At 32.0% G+C, this 14,147-nt stretch overlaps 1 protein-coding gene across 1 annotated transcript in view; it reads left to right on the forward strand.

Moving 5' to 3' along the window:
* The first annotated feature begins 6,770 nt into the window (after positions 1–6,770).
* LOC114327499 (activating signal cointegrator 1 complex subunit 2) overlaps positions 6,771–14,147 on the forward strand; it is a 125,740-nt gene continuing 118,363 nt past the window's right edge. Inside the window, exons 1-2 of the mRNA XM_050655736.1 lie at positions 6,771–7,014; positions 7,067–7,147. Coding sequence (XP_050511693.1) covers positions 6,910–7,014; positions 7,067–7,147 — 186 coding nt within the window. The 5' untranslated portion in view covers positions 6,771–6,909. The remainder of the gene's footprint in view (positions 7,015–7,066; positions 7,148–14,147) is intronic.

Genomic DNA, 14,147 nt, shown 5'->3' on the forward strand with positions numbered 1-14,147 from the left:
TTATATTTTGTATACTTTGGATAACCATATATAGTTAATAGCACCCGAAAAGCTAGGGGGGCCACGCCCCCCTGCCCATGGCATATCTTTATATTAGATATTTTATTAAAATAAACTATCTGCTCTTGCAAAACTGGTTGCACCGAGTACTTGTTAGTACAGAGATATAAATAGTTTATGGACTTCGATAACCAAAACCTCTATCTTTCTCTATTATCTATTTTGGAGTTTCTTTTTTTAATCTATATGTACTCTTTGCTTACGTTACGGATATGTTTTTTGTTAATAAAGTGGTTATTTAAATAACTATGTAAATTGTGTAAACAATTTTTGGAAATTCTTTTACGATATTTTTAGGATGACTTTGCTGGCAATCATAGGATTGGATCATATGCACTTGACTTTACAATAACTTATAATAAATAGGTAACTGATAATTGTTACGTTTTTCATAAAAATACAAGTATTCCTAAATAAATCTCCTTTAATTTTATTTTAATAGTCTTGTTATAATACCAAAATGTATGAAATATCTTAATTTTTGCTTTTTTGCAATCTTAAAATTATAACTTTCAATCTTGTAAGATACAATTATTACAATGTAGAAAATTTCTGAAAATAATTTTGTTCTTTTTATCCTCTCTCTAATTTTGTTACATTTCATTTTTCGTTTTCTAGTAGCATGTTTATCAAGAAATAAAACTTAGTTTATTTGAGATTTTTTATTTTCAATTCAATATTATAAGCCAATGTTAGATTTAGGAATAATTGAATAGGATTAGTATATAATAATTACGGGGCGTAACAAAAATACAGGTCATAAATTTAATCGCATATTCTGGAACCAAAAATACTTCGATTGAACCTAACTTACCTTAGTATAAATATGCACATAAAAAAAGTTACAGCCCTTTGAAGTTACAAAATGAAAATCGATTTTGTCCAATATATCGAAAATTCCGCGAGATTTTTTATTGAAAATAGACATGTGGTATTTTTATGACAGGAGCATCTTACAAAAAAATTATAGTAAAATTTTGACACCCCATAAAAATTTTATGGGGTGTCTTTTTGTGTACGTTCAAACTTTTGTGTACGTTCCAATTAAATTATTTTTGTGGTACCATTAGTTAAACACAATGTTTTTAAAACTTTTTTGCCTCTCAGTACTTTTTCGAAAAGTCAGTTTTTATTGAGATATTTTGAATATTAGTCAAATCCACCACACATTTGTAAATATGGTTAAGTACGATTATGGAGACTTGGTAATCGTATGAAAATTTATTTATAATTTCCATTTTTAGGCATATTTTGAACCATATTAAAAAAGAAGCCACATCTTGATAAAAGGTGCCTTATCGAAAAAATACTAAGAGACAAAAAAGTTTTAGAAACATTGTGTTTAACTAATGGCACCGCAATAATAGTTTAATTGGAACGTACACAAACATTTGGGGGGTATGTAAAGGAATAAAACCCCCATAAAATTTTTATGTAAACATATTAAAAAAGAAGCCGCAACTCGATAAAAACTGCCTTATCGAAAAAATACTAAGAAGCAAAAAAAGTTTTAAAACAGTGAGTTTAAGTAATGGTACCACAATAATAATTTAATTGGAACGTACACAAAAGTTTAATTGGAACGTACACAAAAGTTTGGGGGGTAAAGGGGTAGAATGCGAATATATGGAGTTGATTCCAGTTTACTCCACTTAGCCTCTTCTACTCAAATCCGACTCTCACCTTCACGCTGGTACCTCCTGTTAAACCGAGCAACCCCGCCGGAGATCCGGTATCAAACCCGGGTGGAAAGTGGGGTCGGGAACGGACGAGAGCGGGTGAAATGGTCCTCCGAAAAGGGGGTTGTGCTATGGGCCGGCGTCCCGTACATATGAAAATTTTGAAGCCACGAAACAGAAACTATTGCCTCAGAACAAGACGGATACTCGATATAAACGACACACGCAACGGAATAAGGATATTTGCATAGGTACGTGGAATGTGTTAAGTTGGTACAGACCTGGAATAGCGACAAGAGCCATTAGACAACTGCAAGAATATAACATGGATATAACAGCAATACAGGAAATAAGATGGACAGCAACGGGAAATTTAGAAATGGAAGATGTTATAGTCTTTTGGTCGGGTAGTGAGAACAGACATGAATACGGATGTAGATTCGTAATTGCAAAAAGATTAAAAACGGCAGTGATAGATTTCAAGCCAATAAACGAACGTATCTGCTATATTAGACTCAAAGGTAAGTGGTTCAATCTCACTATATTCTCAATTTATGCCCCAACAGAAGATGCCGAAGAAGATAGGAAGGACGAATTTTACGAATTACTAGACCAACAGTATAAAGCAGCGCCAAAACATGACATCAAAATAGTAATGGGGGACTGTAATGCTAAACTAGGTAAGGAAGACTATTTAAGAGAAGTAATTGGTAAACATAGCCTACACGATACAACAAATGATAATGGACACCGGCTAACACAATTCGCAATATCTAATAACATGATTATTAAATCCACCCAATTTGAAAGAAAGGACATTTACAAGGTCACATGGGTGTCAAATGATGGAAGAACACGTAACCAAATAGATCATGTCCTCATTGATGCAAGACACTCTAGTAGCATTATTAATACACGAAGTATGAGAGGAGCTGACAGCGATAGTGATCATTTTCTTGTAAAATCAAAGTTGAGAACACGAATATCAGTACAGAAGATGGAGCAACAAGAACAAAGAGAAAGATGGGACATAGAAGCTCTTCAAACACCAAATAAAGAACTGGAGTACCAAGTAGCCATAAGCAACAGCTTTCAATTGCTGGGAGAGGAAGACCAAAATGTAGACCTAGGAGATGCATGGCAGCGAGTGGCATCAGTGATAGAACAAGCAGCGAAAGAAACCTTGGGAAAAAAGAGGACTCGCCCAAAACAGAAATGGTTTGACAAACAATGCGAAGAAATGCTGGAAACAAAAACTCACAAAAGAATGAAAATGCTACAAAACCCTACAGATGAGAACAAAGCAGATTTTCGCAGAACGAGGGCACAGACAAGGCAACTACTCAGAACTAAAAAGAGAAGCTACATAGAACAGCAAATACGAGTAATGGAAATAAGTGGCGAGAGGAATCAAGAAAATTCTTTAGGGAAGTGAAGACAGTCAGACAAGGTGGAAATGTTGGGGTAACACAAGCTATGAGAAATGAAGCAGGTGAACTGATAATGATGGAAACAGAAATCGTAGAGCGATGGAAGGAATACTTTCGGAATTTACTAAATATTGAAAGTGAGATGGAGGAATCAGAGACTACATTTCATTCTGCAGATGTGGAAATACCACCACCAACACTCCAAGAAGTAAAGAATGCAATAGCATCTCTTAAAGATCACAAAGCACCAGGAAATGATGGTATAAATGGTGAATTGATAAAAAAAGGAGGAAACGTTTTACATAAAAAATTGTATGACATTATTCCCAGAGTATGGCAACAGCAGAAAATGCCTAGAGAATGGAATGGAAGCGTTATAATACCCATACATAAGAAGGGAAATAAAGAGCAATTCCGAAACTACAGAGGCATATCGCTTATTAGTACAGCGTATAAGATTCTATCAATTATCTTACTAAAGAGACTCACTCCGTATTCGGAAGATATTCTAGGCGACTACCAATGCGGCTTTCGAAGTGGAAGGTCCACAATAGATCAAATATTTACCATCCGACAAATATTAGAAAAAAACTGGGAATTCAACCGAGATGTACACCAAATCTTCGTAGATTTCCAGCAAGCATATGACTCGATAAAAAGAAGCAGACTATGGCTAGCAATGCTAGAAATGGGAATACCAAGAAAATTAGTGCAGCTCACTCAAATGTGCGTGGCAGACTCATATGCACAGGTAAAGATAGGAAACAGAACATCGATGCCGTTTAGTATAACATCAGGGCTGAGACAAGGAGACCCTTTATCACCATTGCTATTCAATTTGGCTTTAGAATACGCAATAAGTAAAATATCGTCTGAACTAACAGGGGGATTCGCAAATCGAGGATCAAAACTATTGTTGGCCTTTGCCGATGATCTAGATGCAGTCGCTCATTCTACAAGAGACGTAAGAGAGGTGTTTTCACAGCTCGAGGAGGAAACAGGTAACCTGGGCCTTCGAATAAATGAAGAGAAGACGAAATATATGCTGGTGACCAAAAATCCAAGACCAAGAGTTAGGCAGAACGTAACTATTAATGACCACAACTTTGAAGTAGTAAAAGAGTTTAAATATCTGGGAGCAGTAATCACCGAGGACAATCACATAGAAAAAGAGGTCTCAGCAAGAATAGCTGCGGGAAATAGAGCATTATACTCCCTATCATCATTATTAAGATCTAAGCTGCTGAAAAGACAGTCTAAATTAAGACTGTACATGTCAATTATTCGCCCAGTTGTTACATATGGGAGTGAAACATGGACTCTACATCAGCGAGAAATACATAAATTGCTGATATTTGAAAGGAAAGTCCTCAGAATGATATTTGGTCCTCAAAGAGATGAATTGACAGGAGAGTGGAGAAGGCGCCGCAATGCTGAATTGGTGACTCTATATGGTACTGAAAACATCGTCAGACATATAAAAGCTAATCGGATAAGATGGGCAGGTCATGTAGTAAGATCAGAGGAAGACAGAGTGCTAAAGACAGTGTTCTTCGAGAGACCAGACGGTAGAAGATCAGTGGGCCGTCCCAGAAGGATTGGGGTACAACAATGGCAAATCGAAGCGCAAGATCGCAGACGATGGAGGGCCATAGTGGATGCGGCGAAGACTCACCCCGAGTTGTAAAGCCAGTCAAGAAGAAGAAGAAGTACACAAAAGTTTTGGGGGTTTAAGGGAACAAAACCCCCATAAAATTTTTATGGGATGCACAAATTTCACTATAGTTTTTCCTTAAGATCTTCCTGTCATAAGAATGATACATGTCCATTTTCAATAAAAAATCTCTAATAGTTTTCGATATATTGGAAAAAATCGATTTTCATTTTGTAACTTCAAAGGGCTATAACTTTTTTTATGTGCACATTTGTATTAAGGTAAGTTAGATCCAATCGATCTATTTTTGGTCCCAGAATATGTGATTTAATTTATGGCCTGTATTTTTGTTACGCCCTGTATAACTAATATGTACATTTTACAATAAAAGTTACATCAAATATTATTTAAAAAATTGAAAAAAAATTGTTTAATCAAATTTGATGGTGTATATAACAATTAGTTTATTTAAATAACGTCTATTCGTAATGTACGTAAAAAGTACATACAAATTAAAAAAAGAAACAACGAAACAAATAATCGAGAACCAGAGATACAGTTAACAGCTCCTTTTCAACGCCGGCCGATTTTAAGGGCCACATTTTTAAACTTTGTGGACGATTTCCTTGAAAGGAAATCTTTTGTATTGGTATGTTAAAACTTTGAAGTATGATCTTTCAAATGCGGCTAATTTTAGTTCTTAGTTGTTATAAACAAAGCTGCTGTGAATTAAAAAAAAGAAGGGTGCTAACTTCGTCCCTAATTATGCTAGGACAATTGTTTTTCTTTATAAATATGTATAAAAATTCAGTCTTTCTAAATATGGAAAAATAATGTTTTTACAGGTAACGGTTAAAAAGTTATTCTAATTGTTTATAAGCAAAAAATGTTCTTGCAAAATAATTTTACACTATTTAAAATTATTTTTTGTCATTATTTTTAAATTAAGTTAATAGCATAAATCTTCTAAAAATTAACTGTCAGAAGTATTAATATAACCTCATCGTTTTCTGACTTATAGTGTCGCAAAAAACATTAATTTGGGATAAACAAATTAAATAACTTTTAAACTATTTGACCAATTGCTTTGAAATTTAGAATATAATTTAAGCACCAGAAGTCTCAGCATTCTGTGAAACAAGAAAGTTCTAACTTAATTTTTACATAAGTTATGAACATTTATATAATCTCAAAATTTATGATTTATTTTGCAATTTTCTAAGCAACAAATAAGGATATAGATACGTAGTGAACGCCATATTGAAGTTTTTTATATGATTTATTAGTTTGTTACTCTCAAATTCGTTTAAAATGCTTCACTTTTTAGTAATAGACGAAAAAAGCGAAAATTTAGCGTTTTTTGATCTTCATTTGTTTATAACTATGTATATCATCAAAATCGGCTGCAGGAAACATATAGGTTATTAATATAGATGTCCATACTACTCAAAAAATTTGGTTTCGGCCTGGAGGGGGATGTGTCACGAGAAAAATCTTATTTCTCTGGACTAGTGATCTCTGGGTGAGTTTGTAAATAAATCGAGTCATAGACAATAAAGAGACTATACATTCATCGTCAATTATCTTGTTGATTTCTTCTTATGTTCTCGTTATTCTAAAAATGATCTAAAAGATCTAAACTATTATACTTATGTTATGATGCATTTATTTTAGAATGAGATGTTGCTTAGACTAGGTTTCGTATTTGTGTTTAGGAAAACTTGCATTGTAAATCTTTTTCGAAAAATTTTTGTCTTTTCTATTTTAATGAGACATTAAACAAAGACAAATTAAACTTTATTCCCCTACTAGTATTCTCCGTAGTAGTATGCTCTAAAGATTTTTATTTATTGTGTGAATGCCCATCTCTAACCTAGTTATGGGTCGATCGTTTTGACAGAATGACAGAAAGTCGGAGTTGTATACTTGACAGTTTAAAATTGACAATTTGACAACAGAAAGTTGCTATCGTTTGATTTTTGATATAAATTTTTTGGTTAGGAATTTGGTGAAGAGTTAAGTACTTTCCGTCTTCATATTTTCTATTTTCCTCAAAGTTTTAGAGTTGATTTTAGAGTGAACGACAATGTCTGTTAGAGAAATAAAGAATGTTGGTGCTAGTTTGAATAAGCTGTCTCTTAACGAAAATGCCAATGAAAATATCAAATACCAGTTTGTTTCTGTGTTTAAAGTAAGCACTTATAAGGACTTTTTATATCATATTCTTAATGATAATTTTTTAGAATCCTAGTAAATTACCAATTAATCAAATACATCTGGAAAGAACTTGGTATGAGTTGAAAAAAGACATCCCAAAAGATTTGGTAAGTTGCAACATATTTTGCAAATACATACATATAGTGATTAATATGTTATAATATTGTATATGTATTAACTAGAGAAAATATAGTTAACAATATAGATATAGATATCAATCTTTATTGTCAATGATAATATCAATAATTATTAATAATTACCTTGCAATAAGTAATATAAAATGTTCTTTAGATAGGATATGGGATTCCCACAATATCTTTTCCTTTCTTGGCTGGTGTGTACATAGTTATGTATTGTAAATCATACAGTGATCTCTTGGAAAAAATCTAAATATAATAAATCAGTGGTTATAAGATGTTTGGTGTAATGTAAAAGGATCCCGTTCAGGCCTATGAAGGTTAATAATACAAAATTAAAACAATTATCCAAATGGAGGCCAAAGGGGGGGAGTTACAACTACTGGGTGGTCTCTGGGGGTATGGAATAGTAATGGTGTTAAGCATATCGATGGCTTAGTGTGAAAACCTCGTATCTCATTAAATTACAATTTTACAGGGGAGGCAAAAAACTGATTTTCTGCATAATATAACCTAAAAACAAAAATTACCGTTACATATTTTTAATTCGAGCACATTGAGACAAATATTGGTCTAGAGCTAAAAGTGTTAAATGTTGCTATTAAATTGGAAATACAAATATTAACTATGAAAAACACGTAAATATCCTTGCAGTATATAGAGCCTTTGCCCAAGTAACTATGATAACCTCGTATATCTTGATATACGTGTTTTTCATCTTAAATGATGTTGTGTTTATTATTATTTACGAGGTTTTCATTTTTCATAGCTTATTGCACACCTCCAAATACTAGGTTGATACAGTACAAATCTTTTGATTTAAGGTTCATAAAATGTTTCTGCATGCAGGACTACCTTTTACTGTTCACAAAAATCATTTCTCCAAGTCGAATCTCTCAAACAAATACTCCAAATTAAGTACCAAAGTCTTGGTTATAAATATAAGTGGTATTCACACTAAATCAAGAGAGCAATCGATATACGTGGTTTCTTTTTTCGGCTGTAGAAAATAGTCTAGTGTATTTGGATTTTTTCTAACAGTTGTAAATCGTGAGATACAAGGTTTTCAAACTAAAACCACCAAAATGTCATTTTCGAAAAAAAATGAGATACGAGGTTTTCACACTAAGCCATCGATATAGAGCTCAAAATACAACCAAATGGTTATGCCTATGAACCAAACCAAATGCAATGTTTGAGCTTGAGCCCCTGTGAGTTATTATAAATATAATTTTACATTAGGTACATCAATCACATGGTTTATTTATTATACACAAAATTATACCTATTTCTTTGTTTATGGTTACATAGTGTACTGATACATCCATGTTTGAAGGAATTAAAGCATTTTTTTACATTAGAAATAAGTAAAAATATCACAGAAAAGTATTTTATGTAAATTATAGATCACCTGTCATCTTTTGATAAAGATGAACAACATTATAAACAGAAGAATGTATGCCATGTGCTGGTCTAATAGCCAATAATTGTTAACTTATTTTTTAGGTTATTTCTTAAGGGTTTGAGGTTTCATCCATTTTTTTAATAAACTATTTTATTATATGATTGAGATAGTAGTATCATAAGTTAAGAAAAACCATTTTGATTGCATTACTAAATAAAACAATATACAGGGTGTAACGAAAATACAGGTCATAAATTAAATCACATATTCTGAGACCAAAAATAGTTCGAATGAACCTAATTTACCTTAGTACAAATATGCACATAAAAAAAGTTACAGCCCTTTGAAGTTACAAAATGAAAATCGATTTTTTCGAATATATCGAAAACTATTAGAGATTTTTTATTGAAAATGGACATGTGGCATTATTATGGCAGGAACATCTTAAAAAAGAATTAAAGTGAAATTTGTGCACCCCATAAAAATTTTGTGGGGGTTTCATTCCCTTAAACCCCCCAAACTTTTGTGTACGTTCCAATTAAATTATTATTGTGGTACCCTTAGTTAAATTCGATATTTCTAAAACTTTTTTGCCTCTTAGTATTTTTTCGATAAGGCAGTTTTTATCGAGTTGCGGCTTCTTTTTTAATATGTTTACATAAAAATTTTATGGGGGTTTTGTTCCTTTAAACCCCCCAAATGTTTGTATATGTTCCAATTTAACTTTTACTGCGGTACCATTAGTTAAACACAGTGTTTTTAAAACTTTTTTGCCTCTTTGTATTTTTTCGAGAAGGCACTTTTTATCGAGATATTACTTCTTTTTTAATATGGTTCAAAATATACCTAAAAATGTAAATCATAAATAAATTTTCATATTATTACCAAGTCTCCATAATCGTACTTAGCCATATACAAATATGTGGTGGATTTGACAAATATTCAAAATATCTCGATAAAAACTGACTTTTCGAAAAAGTACTAAGAGGCAAAAAAGTTTTAAAAATATTGTGTTTAACTAATGGTACTACAATAGTAATTAAATTGGAACGTACACAAAAGTTTGGGGGGGTTTAAAAGAACAAAACCCCCATAAAATTTTTAAGGGGTGTCCAAATTTCACTATAATTTTTTCTTAAGATACTACTACCATAAGAATACCACATGTCTATTTTCAATAAAATATCTCTCATAGTTTTCTATATATTGGAAAAAATCGATTTTCATTTTGTAACTTCAAAAGGTTGTAACTTTTTTTATGTGCAGATTTGTACTAAGGTAAGTTAGGTGCAATCGAACTATTTTTGGTCCCAGAATATGTGACTAAAGTTATGACCTGTATTTTTGTTACACCCTGTATAATTACATCCACCTAGTTGTTATTAAATAATAAATACATGGTTTCATTTTTATTAATATTATGATTCTATTTTTTTGTTTATGGTGTAGAAATAGTCATTTGATCCACATTTATTACAGTTGAGTAAACATTGAAAAGTTCTGCTTTTGAGCCATCTATTAGGTATGCGTTGAGAGATATTATACTATTATCTTCTTTTGACATCATAAAACATAACCCTGGATGGGTCTTTGCCTTTCTGGCTATGTCCTTCCATTTAGACCTCATTTTTGCCCTTATCAACTAACCATCTCATTCTTAGCCTTTTTTTTTCATCTTCCTATCAGCATCCACTGTAATATTTTCATTATTGGCAGTTGCTGCTAGGGCATCTATGCCATTTCGTTCGTTGCAATCCGGGACTGCACGCTGGGGTTTGTTTTGGTTGGATCAGAGAGAGCAGCATATGTGCCTCCTGATGAGAGACTAATAAGTTTCGAAACCGGTAGAGGTGCTTGTTGCACTCTCTGATTGGACTAGGATATGGTTCGGCTGTATTTTCGTTTTGCAACGAAATTGATAATGGTTATTCATTTTTGATTTTCATTATTGTTTTTGTATCTTCTTGTCTCTGGGCATGTCCCAGCCATGACAGTTTCTGACATTTAACAAATCTTACAATAACGTACCCTTCATTTAACACATTCACGGACACGCTTCACATGTAGCCACGTCTTCCTAGGGACCGTTTAAGTATTACGTAACGCAGGTTGGTTAAAAATCTTCAAAAATCGAGTTATGTAATACTTGAACGCTCCCTTATGGAGTAAGTGACTGCATATGCAGTCGTGTCTGTGGCATATCCATTTTTCTATAATAGGCGAGTGGCACACCCCTAATTGGAGGCTTAGAAATCGAAAAAGCGACCATGATAGGTGAATGACAAATTTTTGTCATTCTTTATGTTTTTGAAGTCGTTGAATCCGAATTTGAAGTTTATTTTTATCTAGAATTGGTGGAACATGTCCAAAAATCAAATTTTAAGCAAAATACAAAAAATCAATTTTGATGATTTTTCAAATTTAACTCGCTGAGTATCATCTTTGAAGTATTTAGATAACAATGAAATTTGTCCAAAATGTTTAAAAAAAATTAAAAGAGGAGTTGTTAATTTTTAAACATTTTGTTGTCAGATTTCGTTAGTTTCATGTTTACTTAAAAAAGTTGAGTGACAAATTTTTTAGTTTATCATTAAAACATAAGTCATGAAGAAGTTTTCTGGATAGTTACAAGTCAAAATATGCAATAGGAAAAAAGTTATGTAACTATTATTCCTCTTCATAAGGGTGGTGAAAAATCAAATGCCTGCAGTTATAGACGCCTGCTACAGGTAGCATTACTACCGGTACTCTCCAAAATTATTGAGAGACTCATAAAAGCCTGAATTATGTCATTTCTCGTTGATAACAATATTTTATCACAAAATCAGTTCGGCTTTTTAAATAATAAATGTACCACAGATGCCATGTTTTCTGTACTACATGACGTTTATCAAGCATTAAACAATAATCTGCACACTGCCACTGTTTTTTGTAATTATGCCAAAGCTTTTGATTGTGTGAATCACGATATTTTCATAAAAAAACTAGATTTCTATGGAATTCGAGGTATTTCTTCGAACTGGTTTCAATCTTACTTGGATAATATTAAACAACTGGTTAGAGCAAATGATACAGACTCTAGTCTCAAAAATGTTGTATGTGGGGTAGTCACAAAGTTCAGTATTGGGTCCTCTACTTTTCCTTATCTTTATTAATGACATCACTAGCTTAAAAATCGAGGGAAAAGTTTTTTTTTGCTGATGATACCAGTATCACTAGGAGCAACTCAAATATCGCAACTCTTCATGCTACTATAACTTCTGATCTACTCACAATAAAATTCTGGTCCGATTCAAATTTACTCTCTTTTAACATAGATAAAACAGTAGCATTATCCTATAAAGGAGCTCTTCAACCCTTGCCTCTTCATAACAGCCAGATCAGTATCGTTGATTCTGTAAAGTTTCTTGGTATTTTTTTAGATAGCAACCTTAAATGGTCCCTTCATATTGATGTGTTAAGCAAAAAACTATCCTCAGCTTGCTTTGCAAATAAGATCTGTTTCGAAGGAAATGAATTTAGCCTCTTCCAAAATAACATATTTATTTTTCTTTGTTCGAGGCACATCTTCGATATGGTCTCCCTTTTTGGGGTTCTGGTACGGCTGCCCAATCTGATGTTATTTTTAAATTACAAAAAAGAGCAATAAGATATCTGTTTGGCCTCAGAAGAATAACACATTGCAGAAGCTACTTCAAAGATCACAGGATTCTAACACTACCGTCTCTCTATATTTTAGAAACTGTGCTTAATTCGTAAACATCTACATGTCTTTCCAGCAAGACCTAGACATGACTATTCCTCCACCCGAAATTCTACCTTTGACATCTATTTACCGATCCCGTCCAGTGAGTTAGTAAAGAAATCTATATTATATTCTGCAAAAAAAACTTTACAACCATCTCCCTCTACAACTTAAATCTGCAACATCTTTCCCCAAGTTCCGTAAAATGACTAAAACCTATTTATCTGAAAGACCATATTATTCAACAGCAGAGTTTCTTAACCAATAACAGAGAAAGTACAATATTCTTATTTATACATAAGTATGTATAATCTTAATCTATATTTGAGTGTCATATGCAGCAGCTTAACTTAACTTATTAAATTTCTTAAGGTAGGTTATGCAATTTGCAACTTTTTTTTTTTTAATTTGCAATAGATTGTTACGGTTTTTTGTTTCTCTTCACTATATGTTATTTATATAGACGATTTATATCATTTTAGTAAATTGTATTTGTTATTTGTTTGCAACTTTTTTTTTAATTTGCAATAGATTGTTACGGTTTTTTGTTTCTCTTCACTATATGTTATTTATATAGACGATTTATATCATTTTAGTAAATTGTATTTGTTATTTGTTATTGTTCTTATTTATGAGTCTCGTAAGCTTTGTCTATAAAATTGTTAAATTTTTCATGACAATAAAGCATATTTCTTCTAACTTTATAGATGACTGGCACTTTCCCAAAAAATATTTGTCATACTTTATGTGTTTGATGGTGCTGAAAATGAAAAGGAGGTTTATTTTGAATTTATGTGAGGAAACATTGTCAAAATCGCAATTTTACTCTAAAAATGAAAAAAAATCACGTTTTTTTTTTGTGTTTAACTCCCTACAACTCTGTTCAATTTTAATATTTTTTTCTGAATTTTGTATACAATGTTTGTATACAATTTTTTGTAGTATATATTTCTCACCTTTTTGAAGACAATGGGACCAGTTTCAATTTTTCAGTTTTATTATGATAATAGTCTTATTATAATACAAGTTATGACTTTTTTAAAGTAAAAGGTGAAGATTCCTGAATTGCAAAGTTTAATCGCAATCGCAAAAGTTGAGTGACAAAATTTGAAATTTAGCGTTTTAATTAAGTTTATGTTAAAATATTATAGAGTACAAAGAACGTGTTTTATAGAAAAAAAATGGTGCTACTTTTAATTTTAAGAAAAAAGTGATTTCTTTTCTTTTATTTTTAGGGTAAAATTGCGATTTTGACAATGTTCCCCCACATAAAATTCAAAATAAACATCATTTTCGTTTTCAGCACTATCAAAAACATAAAGTATGATAAAAATTAGCCATTCACCACACCGTGCTCAGTATCACGAGAAATAAGCGTTTTTTTTTTGGGGGGGGGGGGGGAGTGCCACTCGGCTATAAAGTCCCATAACTTTTTTCCTATTGCATATTTGGACTTGAAATTTTCCAGAAAACTTTTTCGTGACATGTTTTATTGCTGCGTTGGTTAAAATTATAAACTAAAAAGTTTGTCACTTAACTTTTTTAAGTAAACATGAAACTAACGAAATCTGACAAAATGTTTAAAAATTAACAACTACACTTTTAATTTGTTTGAACATCTCGGACAAATCTCATTGTTATATAAAGACGTCAAAGATAATACAATAAAATTTTCGCAAGGAAATATTTACAGTAACCCAAGATACAGCGAGTTAAAGTTGAAAAATCATCTAAATTGATTTTTGGTGTTTTTGCCTAAAATTTGATTTTTGAACATTTTCCACCAATTTTAGATACAAATAAACTTCAAATTCGGATTC

This window comes from Diabrotica virgifera, chromosome 7 (genome assembly GCF_917563875.1).
Source record: "Diabrotica virgifera virgifera chromosome 7, PGI_DIABVI_V3a".
NCBI classification, from domain to species: domain Eukaryota; kingdom Metazoa; phylum Arthropoda; class Insecta; order Coleoptera; family Chrysomelidae; genus Diabrotica; species Diabrotica virgifera.